The 21,257-nt window shown below is 42.9% G+C and overlaps 2 protein-coding genes across 4 annotated transcripts; both read right to left on the bottom strand.

The window, feature by feature from the left end:
* Window positions 1-486: 486 nt before the first annotated feature.
* On the bottom strand, window positions 487-11,434 carry kcnip1b (Kv channel interacting protein 1 b). 3 transcript variants are annotated; one of them, XM_057053958.1, is made up of 8 exons: window positions 10,625-11,434; window positions 3,249-3,373; window positions 3,085-3,154; window positions 2,930-3,000; window positions 2,491-2,598; window positions 2,307-2,411; window positions 2,102-2,164; window positions 487-1,692 (listed from the first exon to the last, which is right to left on the bottom strand). In XM_057053958.1, the coding sequence occupies exons 1-8, from the start codon at window positions 10,710-10,712 to the stop codon at window positions 1,645-1,647; spliced, it is 678 nt and encodes a 225-aa protein (XP_056909938.1). In that variant the 5' UTR covers window positions 10,713-11,434; the 3' UTR covers window positions 487-1,644. The 3 variants fall into 3 exon arrangements, with proteins under 3 accessions (XP_056909938.1, XP_056909940.1, XP_056909939.1); XM_057053960.1 differs by lacking the exon at window positions 10,625-11,434 and adding an exon at window positions 6,680-6,704; XM_057053959.1 differs by lacking the exon at window positions 10,625-11,434 and adding an exon at window positions 5,584-5,937.
* On the bottom strand, window positions 7,605-20,875 carry hrh2b (histamine receptor H2b). Its single transcript, XM_057053954.1, has 4 exons — window positions 20,714-20,875; window positions 17,229-18,022; window positions 12,142-17,071; window positions 7,605-7,845 (listed from the first exon to the last, which is right to left on the bottom strand). Exons 2-3 carry the CDS (start codon window positions 17,847-17,849, stop codon window positions 16,592-16,594), a joined length of 1,101 nt encoding a protein of 366 aa, XP_056909934.1. The 5' UTR covers window positions 17,850-18,022; window positions 20,714-20,875; the 3' UTR covers window positions 7,605-7,845; window positions 12,142-16,591.
* Between the last annotated feature and the right edge of the window lie 382 nt (window positions 20,876-21,257).

The following is a 21,257-nucleotide window of genomic DNA, read 5'->3' as shown; positions in this document are numbered from 1 at the left end:
GCTCAATACCGCGTTTACAACAACTACTACTATTAATCCTAAAAATCCTGTGGTGTGTCAAATCACATTTAAATCACACTTGAAATGCGAGTTCCCCCCCCACAAAAAATACTATTATTTCACATTCGTGCGTAAAATCACAGAGACACTGCAAATGAGCTGTAAATCATGCTGACAATAATTGATAACCTTAACACAAACGTGATGGAAATAGCAAAGCATCACACATACAAAATATATTCTGTTAATTATTTAGTTTGTAGTCTATTCTGACTTTTGGAACACATTATAATGAGTTGTACCTTACGACATAAACACTAGACATCTTGAAGGCAATGTCATAACAGGATTGCGCATAAAATAAGTGGCAAGACATCAAAAAATGATACCGCCTGCCAGATAACCATCCCCCAATGTAACAAATGGCATGACACACACTCTCACACACGCACACACAGAGGAAAAAATCTAGACATACAAAAGGAATCTAAGAATTTACATCTTTATTCATATGGCTTCAAATTATATTTCTGATGTGAGACTTCATCAAATCTATTCCAACCCAAGATATCAAGACAACTGAAGGCTGTGATTTCACATGATGTGATGTCTACATGATGAAAAGCTGCTCCTGACAGAGCGGCATTGAATATTTTGGTACTGAACGTCCTGTTGGAATTTCTGTTAATGTCATGACTTTCCTCCCTCCCTGACCCGAGAGTGTGACATCACAAAGCCTCTGCCCTATAGCTCAGCTAAACATCACATTTTGAGGCGTCTACATCTCAACCATGCTCGTACCAGAAATTCTTTACAGCAACTCAAGAGCTACCTTTTAGCTTTCATTTTATCTTATATGATAAAGATTGCCCTTTTATCTCTGATGCATTCAAAGTGTTCGGTTTTGATCCCGGCAAAGAAATATATTTAGATTTTGTTTTGTGGGCACTTCTTTGTGAATTCTAAAACAACCTAACCATCTTTCACCACACATTTTTGGTAACACAACGGTTTGACGACAGGAGCGAAGCAGCAGGTGCAGATGTAAAGAGTCAGTCGGTCGCTCCCTCGTTTCAGATAAGCTCCAGAGCAACACAAAACATTATGACGTAAGATCTGTGGAATGTGGCTGCTTCCGATCAGGAAGCTTTGAACCGGATTTAAACAATAATCATCACCAAATCACCTCGGTAGGAAAGCGAAGGCCAGGTCAGCACAACAGTACGGGGGTCACTGCAACAGTAAAACCAACGAAAGATACTTCGAATCTGGCATGACATAGTCTGTATGGCCAAATTCCTATCTGAGAGATGGCTGAAGAGTAAGAAGCTCTGCAAAGGCATGCATTCATGGAAGGGGAAAAGAAAGCAGTTCTTCCGGGTGGACAGTAGCTCTTAGCTGGTGGGGCTCAGCTGTGCGTCTTCATCTTCCAGAACTAGAGGTTTGTCTTCTATTTCCACACCCGTCACATTATTTTGGTAGAACCTTTCCAGGTCAAACATCTTGAAATGTTTGCATCCAAAATGTGGCCGAAAAAGACGGGAAGAGGAGGAGAGACTATTGGAAGAGATGCATCCACACACGCGCGCTCACACCAATTCCTCTTGTTTTTTCATGTCTTTGTCCCCATCGTCTCATTTTGTTCTACATCACGTTTTCAAACAGCTGCATGGATCTCATCATGGTTTCATCCTGTTCAGGAACAAACAAAGGATAGGTACTACTGGGTACATGTACTGGTTGCATGAAAACATTGATATAATGTTTCTTTTCTTTCTTTCTATGTGTGTCATGACCAGTTTACCCATCTCAAATAGAGCTCATGTACATATTTACCCATCCATGCATTAAAAAGAAAAAAAAAATGCTAAGAAATAGCAAATATTCCCATTGTCATACTAATGTGGAGGTAAGACGCTTATTGGTAATATGTGGTGAGTAAACATGACAAATCTGCTAAAGAAAGCTGGAAACGTACAGTTCAGCCCGACAGAAATGTCCCCAGTAAATGGGGATTTCCCACACTTCATTATTTTAGATTGGGGGATGCTGATATCTGCATCTTTCTTTGTCTGAATTCATGATTGTTTCTTCCACCTACCTCCTGACAGGCTATGACGAACTCCTCTAAAGTCACCACTCCATCTTTGTTTTTATCCATTTTCTGTGTAAAGGAAACACTCAGTGCAGTAAACACATATGAAACCAAACATGTTTAGCATTTACAGACAGGAATGTTGTGGTAGGACATGTTTTGCCCTGTTGAACAGGATCACAGCGTTTGGCCCAGTCGATCACAAACGCACCTGAAAGAAAGCGTCCACGTGCTGCTGGGGGACATCTCCCTTCAGCGCGGGGTAGGTGTACTTGCCCATCATGTCATAGATGGCTCTCACGATCTCGGTCATTTCCTGGCAACAAAAAGAGAGCCCGCATTGAGGTGAGGCCTTAGCGGCCGTGCAAGCGCGCGGCGTGGGAGCGCGGCGTCACCTCTCTGTTTATGTAGCCATCCCTGTTGATGTCGTAGAGGTGGAAGGTCCACTCCAGCTTTTCCCTCACTGTGCCTCGCAGCAGTATAGACATCCCTGTTACAAAGTCCTGGCAGCAATCAGAGGAAAACATTAGATTCTGAAAGATTCACTGAAGAAACATACAGAAGGCAGCCGTTAACGTGCAGCCATGTTTGATCAGTTTGGCTTTAAAAATGATGTGTACAGTAGTTTCCAATCATCATATTTGCTGACCAGTATAGGCAGAACAGACTGGTTGCTTCTTATTAGAATTTTATTACAATATTTTGCACTCCTGTTCTCCTAAATCAACACTTTTTTGTTATTGTTTCAACAGCTCATGACGTATCTCGCCAGCAGTACGCTGACTGCGAAGGCCTCCTCAAACACGAAGTTTTGCTGAAATCAAGTGTATTTACCTTAAATTTGATGGAGCCATTGTTTGCAGTGTCGAAGGCGTTGAATAGATAATGCGCATACATGCTTGCATCTGCAACATACAGGCAGCACACATGACGTCCGCATCGCAGCCTTCAGTACAGCGTCAAAAAGAAGGAAAAATGTTGCTCTTTACCTCCGTGAGGGAAGAACTGTGCGTATATGTGCTTAAATGTCTCCTCATTCACCACACCACTAGGACATTCCTGTGGAAAACAGAATGATTTTAGCAAATCAGAACAGGACTTTTGGCATGGAAGTGGACTGATGTACATCTTTAGCAATAAGAATCTGAATTACATTCTTAAACCCACGGTAGAGGATCTGCAGCTCCTGTTTGGAGAAGTTAGTCTGAGCCTCGAGCTGATCGAGGGCCTCGGGCCTGTGACACACCGTGGTCATCTCCAGCTCATCATCTGCTTTATCTGTCAAGAAGACGGGACTTTGTTATAATGGTGACGGGTCTACAGCCACTGATTAAAACCTTTAAAGGTCGAACGTGTCAGAAACTTCAGAAATGCAAATAGTGAGGAGAAACACGCTGAAAGCCACTGTTCAATAAATGAGTGAAAAAGATGAGAAAATTATGAGAGAATAAATAAACCTGATGGATTTAACGGTAAAGACAGAAGGGGGGGGGGGGGTGTCACTGCTCTGACATCATCCAACCACACAGCAAGGCAAACATCCCCACATCCTGCAGCCGCAACGATCAACGCGGCAACGGTGTCTCACTAGCAAACAACCGGGGGTAAATAAAAAGCTCTCCTTTATTGTGCCAGCCTCTCTGACTGTGCTTGCTCAGGTTTTATACTCTACCTGATACCTCAGGGACATTAAGTCCTGCTAAACTGACTGAATTCTTGCTATAGTGTCATTTGGCTTCATCAGCTCAGCCGCAGATCCTTGATACATTCTATTTTCAAACACTTCCCAGAGGGATCAAACACATAAAATTGATACGGATATCAGCTCTAATTAGCTGCAGCTCTTTGCAGGAAACAGCCACCAATAACTCCCCCCTTTTTTGATATAGAAAACAGAATGTTATTTGTTGGATGTTAAATTAAGTTTTTTTCTATTAAATTCCAGCAGATCTATCGAATACATTACTTATTACTGATGCATTTACCACATTTCATGCAAATGAAACCATGTCAGTGTAATCTATCCTTTGTATTTGCTTGTAGTGCTCTCTGTTCCTCTTCTCATCGTTATCTGTTGTCATGGGGACACAGGGCCCGGATGCACAGTGATTAGTATGGATCAGTTGGTTGTCACTCTAGTATCACTGTATATTTATTGCATTTTGCCATCAACAAACAGAGGAACAGTACGCCTGTGTGACAGAAAACGAACCCTGGGTGAGAATATGAACCGGCCAGAGGTGTTGATTGGTGCGAGGCATTAAAGGAGAATAAAAGGGTGTGAGAAAATGATGGAGGCTGTGTCAGTGCAGACGCTGTGTGACAGGCAGCCTGGAAATGGTGCAACAGCTGCTCGTGCCCATAAACATTCATCAGCAGGTTCCGGCGGAGAGCTGCAGAAGCTTCACGCCAGCAGAGCGCACCCATCGCATCTGCTGGGTTTGGTGCAGGCGTTAATGTTGTTTGACGTTCTGAGACCACTTCAGACAGAAAGATCGATGTGGCTCAGTTAAGTTAGCCTAAATTAGCCTAAATACTGGAGGGATAAAATGCAAATAGGTGCAGATAAAATAAATCTTCTTTCTACGCCATTTGTGAGCTTTGGAGCTCCTAGAAAATGAAATATGGATAGAAAATGAGTAAAGGTGTGAGCATTTATAACCTTTTCATGGCTCATAACACAAGATGTCTGAACAATTTCGTCTTTAGGATTAAATGAAAGCAACCTCAGGTCAGACTTTAATTACTTCCATTGTTGGTTTATTTATCTCTATTCCATGTTGCTATCAATTCACCGTTAATCCTAGCAGAGAATTATTCACACTTCCCTCTTATGCCCCTACAACCCAGTCTCCATGACAACAAGGATCTCAAGCATAAGGCCAGTGAGAGGTATGTTATGTGATCTGAGTGTTAATTCACCGCCTGAACCAGCCTTCCTCCTCTGCCTCTCTTTCATTCATCCAGTCTCACACACACACAAACACAGCAGTGCGCACACACACATGCGCACTGGCGTGCATGCATATGCACACACACACACACACACACACACACACACTCACAAAACATACACGATCAGAGTCAAGGGCAGTGATTGTGCTCTCTTATTTTCAAGGACACTCCAATTGCTGGTTTGGTTCAACCTAAGCTCCCCATCCTCGCTACAGCCTCGTGCCTCACACCTGATCCTGCAGGATCCCTCTGCAATCACGGCATCTTACAAAAGAACCCCACCATAAGCGCTAATTTTAAATCTTTTACCCATCTGATGTCATGTGGTTGTGCGCTTGTGGACTTCTTTGTTCAACTATAAATGATGCGTTCAGTGACTCCAGGCACTGGTAAAGAGCAGCAATAATATTCCCGACATGCATCATGCACAGCCTCACAACTGCACTTCTTCCATATTTCCAGTGAAGTTTGTTCTCTCCCCGCTGCTGCCTGTCCCTGTTGCTCACCTCTCCACTGCACTACTGCAGACGTACCTCTTGATGGTCTCCTCTGCTTGGCTTGCATGGTCAAAGTGCCCACCACTGCACCCATGTTGTCGCCGTGGAAACCAGGCTGACCAAACAACCCAGAGAGTGATGGTCCTCGATTTTCTGTCGTGATCTCCTGGTCTGTATCCGCCTGACCAGCTCTGTATCTTGAAGAGGTTGGTCTTTGTGTTGTTAAATCTGGGATGTCGCCTGCTCTCGCTGGTCTCAGATCTGCCACAGAAGCTGACTCTTCTCTCTGGATCCTGATCTCTTTCTTCCAAACACACGCAGGCTGTTCCTGCGCCACTCCCTCCGTTTCTGCGCTTCACGCTCATCACCAGCCTTTCCCCCCTCTTTCCCTCCTCGTTCCCTGCCCTCCTCATGCCCTCGTGTTATTGTGGGCTGTTGGTAACCAAGGCGACACTCAATGATAACACCACTGACAAGTGAATGATAGCAGGTGAAGGTCGTGTCTTTAAATCTGTCCAACATGACTTATTTCTCCTTCCACTGCTGTGACACACATACACATCTATATATCTTTGTGAGGACATACACATGCATTGATATACTTTCCACCCTAACACAACACAAAACCTAAATCTTAGCAAAAAGTGTTACCAAAATGCAATTTTAGCATCAAAACAGTACTGTCTATTTACATAAAATATAAAATCCACCCGCCCAGCTAATTTTTTAACAGTCGCATCAGCGGGAAGATCGGAATCCTCATACTAGCACGGAGAGAAGGGCAGCTCAACAGTTGCTGAACCCCAGCACACAGGTTCGAACAACTGAAATGCCTTTTGAAATTATTTGAAAATGTCACTATAGGAACTGAGTGAAAACACACAGCTTCTCACACTGGCACACACACTCAGTCCCTCATGAGTCCCCAGCTCCATGATGTATGTATCTGCATTGTTATGAAGTCCATTTATCTCTACAGTAACAGTAACAACCAGATCCACACACGCTCTATTTATTCTAATCTGAGCAGCAGCAGAGAGTTTTTAAGGCGGCAATAATTATTCATGGAATAGATTCCATTTGAATAACCAGCATGAGGGTTATTGATTTGACTGCAGATGCAGAAACTGACCTATTCAGATGAAAAGTCTTGTGAAGCACATCTGAATGGGTTTTTAGAACATCTGTGTGTTCTTTTGTCGGTGCATGTGTTGCGAGGGGGCGGATGGGGGGGCTTCAGAAAACCTCTCTCGATTTTAAAAATTCATGCTCTGCCATTTTTCAACGCCGTTCTCTTCCTGTTTCGCGAAAAAGTTGCGCTCTACTCTGCCGCAGCTGTTAGAAAAAGGGCGGTTCGGTGCGCTGAGGCGGCACGAAGCGGCCGGAAGGCAGAAGAAAAGCAGATAACTTTCACTCTCCTTTTTTCACTTCTGGCCTTACTCTTTGAAAATGGCGAGGGCTGCACAAACATAAACCTTCAGGGAAATGGCATTAAAAAACTGTTTGGATGAGTGTGTCATACGTAATTCTGATTATGCGTGAAAATTCTCTGACACCTTCTGCAAAATCACTCTCACTCCTTGCTGGCCCTTGATTTACATATGATGCACACGTGCACACACATGCACATTTGCTCTAAGTAACCCATGGTGTTCCTGCTGTCAGCTGTCTGCCATCTTCACACTTTTTGGTGCGCCAAATTACCATCAGCCCCTTAAAATACAAGCAGTTCACAGTCAGGGAATCACCAGTTCTGACCATATTTACCACAAAGGAGAATCATTGAAACAGATCTAATGAGTCAGCGTTCCTATGACATGGAAACGGATGATCAATAAATGTTGTAAAAGCCAGTAAAATCTTCCCGTTTTACTGGCTTTTACTCTTTCATGAATTGCCCCCTCGTTCGGTCTCCTGCTGCATTAAGTTTTCATGTGCTTTTGTGGAACACGTAACAGCCATTCATGAGAAGCCTTTTCACTCATGCATTATTTCAGCAAGAGTTGACAGCAGTGCACTACGTGTCACAGAATTGTTAGAAAGTGCCATAAAATATATTATCTCTTAAATGTAGGCCTTTGGCTTTATTTGCAAGTCCTAAAAGATGATGAAATTAGGTTTTTCACACATCTCTGCCAAACAGACTCGTGAGGTATGCATATAAAACAGCAGTAGAGGACAATATGATGGCATTTTTGGTCGATCATAAGCATCTTCCACCGCATTAATGCCTTCAGTGTGCAGCTGTGTTGCCTTTTGAACAGCAGGGGGCAGGAGAGTGCAGCACATGCCTGATTACTGAACAAGCAAGAAAGAACAGTTATCAGTTCACACAGGCTGATCTTTGCTGCACCTGTATAAGCATCACAAAGACGCACACACATACACACACGCACACACACACACACACACACACACACACACGTGTGCAAATGTTAGATAGTTTAACAACAATGGAGAGAATTATAGTGCAGAGAAGCTCACAAGTGGAGACAAAAAGAAATCTCGATGGTTACATAAAACCAGTGAGACGATGTACAAAAACAAGCAAAAACAAGTCACTATCAGCTTCAATTCAATGAAATAGAAAAAGATGTAAAATTTTCCAAGGATCATCTATATTTTAAATGTATCTGATGAACAGTGACTCTGACGTAACAATCACAATGATTTATGGTGACATTAATGTTTGAGATCAAAGAATGAATCAGCCTGATGTCAGCGATACACAATAATGGTCCAAATCACTGATCTATGGAGCCCTGGAGTGGCAGGAGGCTGTGTGAAAGAAAAAGGAGACAAAGGAGGTCAAAAAGAAGGAAGGGGTGGCAGTGCTGAGGAGGAGAAGTCATAGAAAACTAAGAGGAACAGACTAAGCAGAGAGAAGAGGATGAAGCAGAGCTGCCGACACCAGAATTCATTCATTGATTTAGAGTTCAATGGGGATTGTAAGTGTAAGTTTTTGATTTATAAGTTGTTCCTTTGAAGAAACGATTAACAAAAAGAGATTCTTTAAATGAATGTTCTTAGCTTTTGAATTTATGAAGCATCCCAATGCGTTTGGATCTCGTGCGCTTGTTTATTCCCAACATTTCTGTGAGGTAATAGTTCCCTGGAGAGTGCGCTCATCACGCTGTAAAAAAACAAACTCTTTTTCATTTGCCTACAAAAAAATCCAGACTTGCCCTTTCTAAAAAAGGTTCCAGTAGGAAGCTGACAGAGCTAAATGTAGGACACTTGCAAAACCAAAAGCAGATCTGACAGAACTTTCAAGGGCTGTGTAACATAAACCATACCGATTTTTCCCCTCAAGGGAAATAACTTCCAGGTAATAGAAATTATTGGGAATGTTGGTGGGAAAGGGGCTCATATTAGAATGAGTGCCTGCTCAGCTTCTGTGTAGGTCGTCTTGTGTGTATTCGTCTCTCTGTGATGGTCTTCAACACAGATTTGAACTCAGACCCGTGTGAAACAACATGACACACATGAACTCCCACAGGGCCGACACAGACCTCAGAATAACCACAGGAGTCAGTCGGCGTGAGGCCTGAGGCTTCCCGCCAGCCCTGTTTATGCAGCCCTGACACTCCAGCTTGGAACATTTAAAGGGCTCCGAATGAATATCCATGCTGCACCGGCGAGTAGATCACCGCAGAGGCTAACTGGACGACCTTTCCAGCTCCTGTCTACATGCGTGAGACTGTGCAGGCACGTGTGCATAACAAGATAAACTACTGGAGATATGTGCGTGCAGATGATGACGGCCTTGCATAGTTCAGTCTACCCTCGCTTGCGTGTCTGAGGCTAAATATGCATGTATGCACGTTTTCTCGTCTTCCTCCATGCATGTGATAGTGTGCAGGTCCTTCGCACGAACTGCAGAGCCGACGTGATGCTCTGAAAGATATGTATATACAGCGTCAGCACTTTCTACAGTTACAACACTGAATAAATAATTCTTTTGACTTGTTTCGGCCGGATTGAAGTCATAACCAGGGACCCAAACGAGGCAAGAACCAAATCGAGAGCTGAGCCTTGTCACGAAGCAGCAAACACGCACCGAGGCACAGCGTCAGGGACGATCTGTTTAATAAAACGAACACTCCATTTAGCACGAGGACACAGGGGTCTGCTGTCTGGGGAAATGACAGCACCAGAGAAGTCTCAGTGCCCTTGAGCTGGTTCCATAACATGTACGTATGTGTTCATGATAATGTGAGACAATTTCTGAGTCTGACTTTTGCTGCTACACCACTGGTAAAGCCACTATATATCAACAGTGTGACATTAGCTGTGAGAGGTTGACACACAGAGACTATATACATACTGGCTTTTAATTTGTGGCATAACCATTAAGGATGTGTGAACATGATAAGAAAATTGTATTTTTTTATATTTTATATTTTGGGGTCAGAAGGTCAAAAGTCACTTTTCAGGTCCAGACACAATCCAGGCTTTTAACCAGAACACATCAGAAATCCAAACTATTCATGCCACAGAAAAATCAACCTCTTTATCTATTAAATGGATTAAAACTACTGTTAAAAAAACTAACTAGCATGATGTCAGAGTCACTTTGGGGCTTTAAATCAGTGAAAGAAGAAAAACGCTTAGTTTCAAAAAGCATCAGAATTGCAAAGTCACCCAAAAGCATTACCAGAAGGCAAACCTGCCGTATTAGAAGCTGCTGAAATCAACTGTCGAGTGTATTTCACATCACCGTGAACTGGGAAGCTGCTGTCAAAGATGAAACCATCCAGAACGTGAACATTCCAGGAGTTTGCTGTTGAGTTTGCTTGTGGTTAGATGAACCCAAATATAACTTTGACCATAGCAAGAAGCACTTACTGGTATATCAGAGCAGAATAATAGAACGTAATGAACTACAGACTGCTGCTGTCTTTTGTTTGTACTCTTTTATGATCACATTGCTCCTTTCTGGACCAGTTTTACAACATGCACATGTCAAAGAACAAAATAACTTGGTGAAACAGGAAGACATAAGAGCAGGTTTTGGGGGAATTCTAACAACACACTGGTATGAGAGCAGATTCCAAAGTATGCAAATGTAGCCTACCTTTTGTGAGGGTTCCTGACACCAACCTCTGAAGGGACTGGATTAGTTTGAGCACCCCCTGTCGGCAGCGGCTGGTACAGCCAGCCATCCTGATGAAACAGGCGTTGGGGCAGATCTAAGAACCCTCCTCAGATAAAACAGATTCCTCTAAGGTTCCAAGTGTCCCCAAAGCTCCTGTGATCTTTTCAGAGATATTTCTATTCTTTGGTTGTGTCACTAAAGTTACTTCCTCAGCAGGTTTTCATAGATGACACCAGAAATTCCATTAAGAAAAATATTGGAAAGTACTCACTGACTATAGACAGGCAAACTAAAATCTGGGTACCTGTTACTGTTCACTCAGGTGCATTTAAAGATGCTGTTGATGCTCTCAACAAAATCACACACACCCAGGTGGATCTCAAAATGATGAAAAGACAAAACTTCACTGGAGCTTATTGTGTAGATCTGAATTTCAGAGAATTTTCAAGAGGCACGGTTGTTGTCCTCACACACACACACGAGGCAGGAGCTAAATTATTGAATAGACCCCAATAGTAGAGCGTGAGGATCTCTGGAAGTTCAGTTCATCCATGAAAAGAGCAGAGCGGGTGATCTTGTCCAGTTCTCACCACCTCTCGTGGCTGGTTTCTCTCCTCTCTCCCGTCTCCCAGTGCTGCAAGGAAGCGCTTCCTCGCCCAGTCTTCCCTCTGAGGTGTATGAGCTCTGCCGCTACAATGTGTGGAGGAGTTCTGCACTGAAGCTCACAGCAGATCTGTGCTGCAGCGAGCAGCAGCAGCAGCAGCCACCACAGCACCCGCCCTCCTTCACTCCCTCTCCAAGGCTCAAATTTGTGCTCCCTCACATGCAGGTTCACTCGATCTGCCTTTATTATCAGCACTTGTCCAGTGTAAGACTAAAGGGAGGCTTTGTTGCTCAAGTAAAGCATTTTAGCATGATATAAACAAGATTACTCCAAATGTATAACACCTCTAATGTACGAACCCACATCAACATCTCAGAGGCTGCTGATTGCACAAGTTGTCTATCCTGTTTGATATTTATTAAACCCATGCTTTACTGTTGCATTGAGCGTACACACAGAGAAGCCTGTTCCTCCAGAAGAACACGCATTCCTCTGGAGATATTGCACATGGGAATCCCTTTAAATCATTATAATATTACACAGAAACTAGAAGGAATAATCTGATGATCTTGCTGTGGAGCATATAAACAATCACTACTTATATGGAATAAAACTGTTTTAAAATATAGCAAAGGAAGAAAGGATGCCCTCTAAAAATACTGAGTAGAAAAATGACTTCAGCAGCAGCCAAAAGATACTGACCATCATAAGTACCGCCTGGCTGTAGTGCATGATGCGCATTTCTCCAGAAACTACTGAGAAGCTGTCTCAGCTAAGTTTATATTTGCAGAGACTGACTCATTTAAAAGTCTCCTCTATTGCTGACTGACTCCAGGAAGGGTTACATAAGTTTGCCAGTTCGCTGGTGGAGACGCAGCTTTTGGTTTCTCACCCCACTGAACTGAGGCGAGCATGACGCAGTGCTTCCACCATCTATTTTCCTCCCCTTCGCCCTCCGCCTTGTCCATATTTAATGCGGATGGATTCTGTTTAGCTCCTTGCTGGCGAAGTCAGGAGGTATCTGCCTGGATTGTCTGTAGCATGGAGAAAGGAAAAGAAAGCAGGAAACATAAAGAAGTGCAAAAGAAAGACCAACTCTTCTGTGACACGTGGAGGTTGTTCACACAATTCTGGTTGGATCCCAGGAGAGGAGCACTTAACTCACAGAGTGGGGGAATAAAAATAGCAACACTGTGCAAAGCATGTGGTCCAAAAGACTGGATGTGTGCAGGATATCTAAAATTATTGTTACATTTTTGTACTGTGTTGCTTCCTTAGCTGTCACATGACTTCACAACAACCTGAGCTGCATGGATGAGGCTACTCTGTGTATTTCTGGTGCGGACAGGTGGAGAAATACACCAGATTTGTGTGCACTGCTGCTCTGTCTGGCAGAAGCAGAGAATGAATATTTCTGCAGCAGATAAACAGTGATTCAAAATGTTGTGAATACATGCCGACGCAACACCGAAAAATCAAAGCAAGCAAGAACAATCAGTATTTACAATGTAGTTGAGATTCAAAATAATTATCCTGCATAAAAAATGTTGGATTTTGTTTAAGAGGATAAGGCTGGGTAAAACATAAAACCCACAAATGATACTAAAAGAGGCATCCCTTTATCACATTTTAGAGGTTTCTCAGTGATGGAACCATGTAGGGGGCATTTCCAGCCACTCCTGCATCAGAGCCACTTAACCACATCTGCCCCCTGGAGACCAATAGCAGGCAGGGCAGTGCCAACAAACAACCTGCACGGCTCCCGAAAGTAATTAATGCATCCCATCTGGGCCCATTGCTTCATAGCATTGTCATTTTATTGATGTGGCTCTTCATCACAAGCAGGAGCAGCCGTAACACCCATGGTGGCTGAGATAATGGCAGCATGCTTTAGAGATCTACAGTCTACAGTAGTACTGTAGCGAATATACTGGTGCCTGCATGACAGAATAATTACATTTTACATCAGCAGATATGACTATTTGTGAGGGGACCCACTTCCAGTGTCCATGGTGATAGTGAATAAATTAATATGCAAAGTGACAAAAATAATAAAAGACTTTGAGCAAAAAATATTGTTCCCACAGTGAAGTAAGTGAGCTGAATTAGACTCCTGGTGATATTTTCATGCATCTTGTCTCAGTCACGTTTTTGTGAAACCTAAGTCAAACCTGCGTTTGCATCAGGACCGAGTGTTCAGGATGAAAAAGACTGCTGTGTGTCGGCGCTCGCTGCACACTCCCACACTCAGATGTTAAGCGTGCAAAGGAGCGCGCTAAGGAAAATAATCTGCTTGCAGATTTCAAGTGGGTTTTACAGGCGGTGGTGCTCTGCAGGGATGAGGAGTAACAGCAACAGTAGGAGGCCTCGCAAGTGCAGGGCGGCTTTAATATCAGAGCACATTTAAACTTAAGCACATAAAAAAAATATCAATTCTTGTGTTTAGGATGCTAAAGTCTCAGTGAGCCGGTTGGCCTGGCTTCCACATTTGTAGGGCAACATTATTGTGGGGATGTTCATTTTCTTTCATTGGAGCACAAAAAAGGTAAAAATGAGACACAATTCAATTGCTGTTGTAGTGAAGTAAAAGTTTTGCATGGTCTTGCACAGCCTGCAGAAGAAATTTGTTTAATTATCCATCACCGCCTTTTTGAGAGTCAGGGATTAATTAGGATGGGTGACCTGACAAACACCATGCAGCCCTCCAATCACATGCACTGTCTGCATTCCAGCCTCCCTCTGCAGGCTCGTGTTTTAAGGGAGCCAAACAGGAATCTGTGGTTGCGCTTCACCTCCTACACTGTTGCATAATGGACTTTATTTAAACACTCCTGTCTGAATCCGGTAACAGGTTCACACATTAAGAACTAAAACAATTAAACCACTCATCTACTTCCAGCGCCAATATCCAAAAATCACCCCAACCTTTGACAACCCACATTCACTGAAAACAATGCTCACATTACTTCATGGAGGTGAAGGCCTGTTGCGTTCAGCAGGATGAAAGCGGGTCAATACCGCCATCTGCTGGTCAGGATGTGAGGACAGAACATTTAAGGTCTTCATTTCATTTTATTCTACTACTACAGCTGAAAAAACAAGGGAAGAATTGGAAGCAACAGGCATCAAGCCATCAGTGACATTTGTTGGTCAAGAATGTGACCATTATGAGCCTTAAAACTGAGATAAATATGAGATGCAAATAAAAAGAAAAACAAACAGAAGGACAGAAATGTGGAAAGAAGAGGAACACAAAGCAACTGTGCAGAAAGGTGCTAAGAAATGATTGTGATTATTATTATTACTATTATTTTTCTTGAGCCAAGACGAGAGGGATTTGTTTACATTTTAAAAGCTGCTTTGCTAAGAAAGGAAAAGGGTGTCTACTTCCTGTCTGTTTAGCCGCTCACACGGATATACGGCATATGCGAGAAATGCTAAAGTGTCTACTGGATACATGTGGATGAAGAAGTGTGGAGAGTAAAGGTTACTTCCTGTGCACATTTCAGAAGGATCAGATGGAAAAAAAACATCTCGTAAAAACAACAGAGATAAGAGGGAGGAGGAGGAACAGAATACAAACAGCGGCATAAATACATACCCTATCTACAAGAAAAAGATAAAAAAGAAGGGGGAACTGGAGGTACCAGTTCCTGTAGGCCATCAGGGAGTCCAACCATGTGTTTTTGCATCATTTTAATGTATTTATATATAAAGTTCTCGATAAGGCCTGGCAGTGGTACAAAAATAAAGGATCAAGTGTCTTTGTACCAAAAGACCTTCAGAGAGGGTGGCAGCATCCATATTTGCCTGAAATCCTGATATGTTAAATTTGGCTTAATCTGATGGATTAGACATTCACGAACATGTTTGCTGGGGCACGTTTGCAAAAGGCTGGACTGAGTGTGTCCTGACTGAACTTTTATTTCTGTTTGGTTAAGGGTTTTTTGCACATGTCAACTACTTGCTGTCTTTATGCACCCCAAAAGCTTTTTAAGTGTTTGTTAAGTCGTGTTCTTGATTATAAATTCTCCATTAATAACAAATCTCCCCCTCAGCTGTTTAACATGCTGTGCTACCACTTGACCTCTCTGATTTCAGTGGTTTCTCATAACTCCCATAAAACTTTAAAATCCACTTTTAGAAAAAGTGGCTTCTACTCAGCTTTTAGACTTAAACAGCTCTTCATAAAGTCCCAACTGACTCTAAATTCTCAGCCCACGGATGGACCTCTGAATGAGAACCAAAGAGCCAACTGTTACCTGTCAAATGTACCCCCTCTCCACTGGATGGAGTTTGATTATACAACTTTACCGACCATTTTTTACATTTGGTCCTCTTCTTGTGAATGAAGTGACCTGTTGACCTCATATGATCTGAGATCCTCAGGTAGGACCCTTCTGGTGGCCCCAAATCCAGGTTAGAGACTAAAGTTGACTGGGCATCTGAGATCAGGACCCTTCTACTTTGGAGGGACCTACCAGAGGAGACGAGGCTCGTTTATTTAGTTGTTTTCCTAAAACCCACCCGCTTTGCTGTTTTAATTTTCTCGAGCTCCTTGAAATCCCGTCCTTTCAAAATGTGTTATATAAATAAATATATTCATACCCAATCATCAGTTTTATAACTGGACTAAATGCAGGAGACTGCAGTGAGGCATCTTCTTACAATATTTAAAGGAGCAGTTTAATCTGGGTTTGTTTTGACACATTCCAGTTTAAACAGCTCGGTAATCCAGGAAGCCGCTGAGGTCAAAATTATACACATCACATGGTCACTTATTCACATTCATTGGCAAGCTTAAAGGAAAGGGACAGGTGACAGAGTTACACACATTTATCGAAGCTGCCCATTTCTGGGAAACTTAGTGACTCATCCATTCATTTTGCACTGCGCTGTTCAGTCATTGTTCCTGTTGAATGACACTCTGGTCTTCCATTCAATGCAGTTAGTAGTTAGTAGTAGTCCTGTGAGGCTTGTGCCCGCAATTTATATGTTTTACATAAGCTTATGCTCGCTGTCTGAACTTGCATCACAGATTAAATAAAAGCAAAAACACACACATGTATAATTATGCAGGTGTATGTAGTGATAATCAGGCCAAAACGAGCAGTTTGACCTCTCACGACCTCTCTGACGTTGCGTGACTGGTTCTTCGCACAAGCGCCATCTTGTGGACAGTTATAGCAGTACGAGTCAACCCAACAGCAAACATATCACAGGGAAATGTTAGTCTGTAAAAGTGAAAGTGTTACATAACGTTTGTACTGTGGGGATACCAGTATCCCCAGCATGGGCCTGTGGCAACTATGGAATTTGTGTTAAATAAGGTGGTTTTCAGTTCAGCTTGGCTCATCAAGAATGCCATTTTTGCATTGAAGAGTAAGAGTCTCCCCCTCCGCAGTTTTTATTACTGTGCTGATGTGCCTCTCAAGATGCTTTGGGACCCTTTTGCTATTAGCGCATGTGAGCCGTTGAGGCACGGACAAAAAGGTAAATGGCACTTTGATGTGCGAGAGTCCTCTGTAGCGGAGCAGCTCTGCATAAGCCCTCCGGAAATCCCTGTTGAAGGCCGGATACAGGATGGGGTTAAGGGCTGAGTTAAAGTAGCCCAGCCACAGCACCACCGAGTGGATTGTATTCGGTGGGTTTCTCTTTGGTTTTATGCCTGTCCAGGTGAAGAAGGTGAAGTAAGGGAACCAGCAGATGACAAAAGCCCCTAGCACAGCTGCCAGGGTCACTGTGGCTTTATGCTCGCGTGCTATGACCGCTGTTGTTGACAAGCGAGCAAAAGATGGAGTGGCAGCACGAATACGGTGCACCTGGAAAGATCAGAAAAGAATAACACGTATACTGTTAGCGTGTTGCTGCATGTAGGAAATTGGAGGGTTTAGAATTTATAGAATCATCCAAAACTTTAGAAGTTTGGCAAAAAGTCGTGGCAACTGCGTAGAAAGAAAACATTTTGTGAACACTAACCTGCTCCCGGGCCACTCTGAATATGCAAAGATACATTCCACACATAAGCAGCAGTGGCAGATAGAATGAACACAGGGTGTAAAGAACAACGTAGTTGTTATTCCATTCAAACTGGCAGTAACGTCCATCCCTGTCTTCATCCCCCACGCCCCAGTCCAAGTGTTGCACCTGAAAGTCGACGGTGTTCCAGCCCATGTGGATGGGAACAAAGGACATCGCCATTGACCAGGCCCAAATGGATAGCAGAACCAGTGCCGCCCTCAGACGGGTAACTCTGTGGGGGTAGGTGAGAGGAGCTGAGATGGCTAAGTAGCGGTCCACGCTGATCGCCAGCAGGGTCAGTATGGAGGACGTGCAGAGCAAGACATCCGTTGAGATGTAGATGTTACACAGGACTCCTCCGAGGGACCAGTTCCCACTGCGCAGCTCCACGGTGGCTGAAAAAGGCAGCACGAGCAAGCCCAGCAGGAGGTCTGTGACTGCCAGCGACACCACAAAGCAGTTTGCGATGCGCCGAAGCCGACGACTGCGACACACGGCCAGACAAACCATCACGTTGCCACTAATGGTCAGAAGGATAAAGGCCACCAGCAAGACGCAGCGGGCCGCCGTGGAGCTCATGGCTGCCGCCCTGGCTGCGGGTCCGAGGCGCGGTGCTGCTGGTGCTACTGTATCTCAGTGGGAATTCTTTAAACATGCGCTGAGCACGAGCATTCTGGGGTCACCGTTTGTGGATCTGTTACGGGGCTGAAAGGAACCACAATGACAAACTGCCCCTGCATGTGGAAGCATTCCTGGTGACAGAGAGCAGAGGGAATTCCAAAGTGTTAAAAATACTTATTCCTCAAACACAATCAATCACAGGTATATAATGTAATTTATTACATAAATATTTACCTCATGACTGACATCATCAGTCGTGATTGAATTATATACACAAAGATCAACCTGGTCCTTCATAATGGATTCAGACAGTTTAAGTGTTAAATACTTTGACATCTAATTCAATTAAATGACTTGTAAGAATCATGAATAAGGGGGTTTCTATAACATTGCATTAAAAGAGTCAGTGCTGATAACAGAAGCCCCCCTATTTTCCACACATTTATTTTGCCTGAGAAAGTGATTAAACATCTGCATGTACGCTGTTTCTGTCATAGTCATCCTTCCAGCTTATAACGATTCAACAAATCTGCATTTTTAACAACGCAGATGAACCAAGGACAAGATGCGACTTCTACAGGTTGAGTTTGTGCAGTTTTCCTCCAGAGACGGAGAAATGTACGGCAGTGTGAAGCGTCTGCACTGTGTAGGATGACCATAAACCAGGCAGCAGCTGTCAGAGCTTTAAAACAAACAAAAGCTCCCCGAGTCAAAAAAGGAAAAGAATCCAATGTATCAGAAGACATGCTATGGCTTTTTAAATCAAGGTGTATTTGAGACAGCACATCGGCCTCCTTCCTGGGTCTGTAGTGAGGTTTTAAACACAGAAGCAGCACTTATTGCACAGTTGCTGGTGGGTAAGCATGTTGAGATATTTGACGGTATTATTGATGCTTTGTTATTGCAGAGAGCTCTCGATCCCCTACCCCACAAAAATAGATCTTATTTGGCTTCAGCCTTCTCAGAATATATTTTGATATTCACATTCATCTGTTTTTAGCTCTTATCCGAACTTCATCAAAACCCTCATATCCAAAAACGTCCATATTAATCTAATATGGAATCACTAATATAGAAAAACAAACAAAGAAACAAAATAGAAGCAAAAGACAAATATATAGTGTAATTGCTTTCATATAAATACTTTTGCTTCTTTCAAACACATTTCAAGAACCACAATAAATGTTTTATATGTAGCTAAAGACATCAGCCGGTATAATAATTGAATAAGAATGTTATTGACATTTCTGACATTAATATTTATAACTTGATATAATAATGATGGACCTAATTTAGAAAAAAAGACCATCTCTAATTACCTTCACTTGCATTATGGACCAGAGGCAATAGAACACAAAATCAATGATACAAAGAGAGAAGAAAGACAAGTATTCAGCTCAAACCTGAGTCTAACTGCTGTGTAACTACTGACAGATAATGGCTGACTTTACAGCAAGAAATATGTGACAGACCCCGTATGCAATTAAAAAAAAAATAAATCGAAATCTACCCCAAACAACTCTGCACTTATACATCATTGTTAAAAATTCTGATTTATTCATCTCTCTCATATAAACTCAATGAAAGGGCACTTTCCTATCTTGCTCCAGGCGTGAAACTGTAACTTCTGCACATCCTTGCATCAGCTTAGCTGTTATTAAATGACCTGACTTGGTTATATTATAATTTGGGAAGCAGACCTGTCTGTGTGTGTGTGTGTGTGTGTGTGTGGTGTGTGTGTGTGTGTGTGTGTGTGTGTGTGTGTGTGTGTTGTGTGTGTGTGTGTGTGTGTGTGTGCGTGTGTGTGTGTGGCAGTCCAGGATGTCATTGGACGGCCTGGTGAGGGACCCTTTGAGACTTCCGTGCTGCCCTCTGCTTTCTACCTTAACCCTGTTCACGCCTTTATGCATCACCAGTTGGGCTCAACGCGGACTGATTCTATTAAAGGAGCTATTTCACACTGTTTTCATTGAACCCCCCCTCCTAAATCTTATTTTCAAAGTCTTAATAATGTCAATAGCTGTCCTGCAGGTCGAATCCTTTGCCGTTTCTATGGCGACGTATATGTATTGAGCATTAACATAGTTTAGCTGGCCTTATCAGCCTGCTGCTGTCAGTGTGGGACGATGAAGACCAGATGTAGACGAGCTCCGCGAATGAAGAGAACTTTCCAAACTGCGTCTCTGACAGCCGACAAGAACAGTGTTGCTTTAAATTTCACTGCATAATCAACCATGATCAGATAAAGAGTTTACAGGATATCGCTTGTTTACAATACATTGATTAATATTATTCACCTGCAGGGTTGATTATGTGTATTATATAACGTGTCTCTTCTCTCATAATGCTATTAATACATAACCATATGACAATGTTATCAGCACTGACTGCAATTTTCCTTTAATGTAATGTTACAGAAGCCCCCTGACGCAAAGGTCAAGCCCTTCCGGGACCAGATTAAATAACGTCTGCAAAGAAGATGAGTAAACTAACTTGAACCGAGGTGTAAATCAGTCGGCCTGTAATAAAGACAGCTAATATCGCGGCTGTAACACAGGGGGGGTTGGATTTTTTTTGCAGCAAAGCAAAGAATATTATGCACAGAGACGTGATAGCTGTCTTTGCATCATGCAGATATCTGTTCTGAGCCGGCAGGATGTGTATCCAATTTCCTCAGACAGAGATAAAATGAAACCTGTATCTTGTGTGAGTTGAATTAGACACACACAAAAAGATTGATATGTGACTTAAACATGGTCAGATCCATATGTTACAGCAAATGCTCAGATGAAATGTTCACATTTGGAGTCAAACAGAAGTACCTAGATGTTCGGTTCTGAGGGAGACTCGCTTGTCCTCTCAAACGCTCGCTGATGTGAATATGAACCAAAGGAAGCAGAGACATAAATGAATCACCCCAATTCTGCTCAGTCTCCTCGCCAGAGCCTCAAACTGTTTTAGTCCGTCTGAACCTGGAGAAGCTTGTTTGTCGAGTGTTTTCACTCACCTCACGTGCTTCGTCTTAGATTAGATCCTAGCCGACAATGAATGTTCACCTCTGTTTGCTTGAGCCACTCAAGTTTAGACTAAGCTCTCATTCATTCTCTCCCTCCCTCTCTCTCTCTCTCTCTCTCTCTCTCTCTCTCTCTCTCTCTTCCCCCCACCTTCCTCACCGCCCCCTCCCTTTATCTCTACACTACACTAGGTTGTATAAATTATTCAGCCTGGGTGGACAATGCATTTATTTACAACCTGTGTATCGAGGTTTTACGCTGAAGAACAAATGTTAATTAGAATGTTGAGTTCAGAAGGTTGCTTAGGAACCAACAGTAAATATGCACTTTGTTTCCCTAAAAAAGGGCACTT

This window comes from Takifugu flavidus, chromosome 14 (genome assembly GCF_003711565.1).
Source record: "Takifugu flavidus isolate HTHZ2018 chromosome 14, ASM371156v2, whole genome shotgun sequence".
Classification (NCBI taxonomy): domain Eukaryota; kingdom Metazoa; phylum Chordata; class Actinopteri; order Tetraodontiformes; family Tetraodontidae; genus Takifugu; species Takifugu flavidus.
This window is presented reverse-complemented; position numbering and strand designations above follow the sequence as displayed.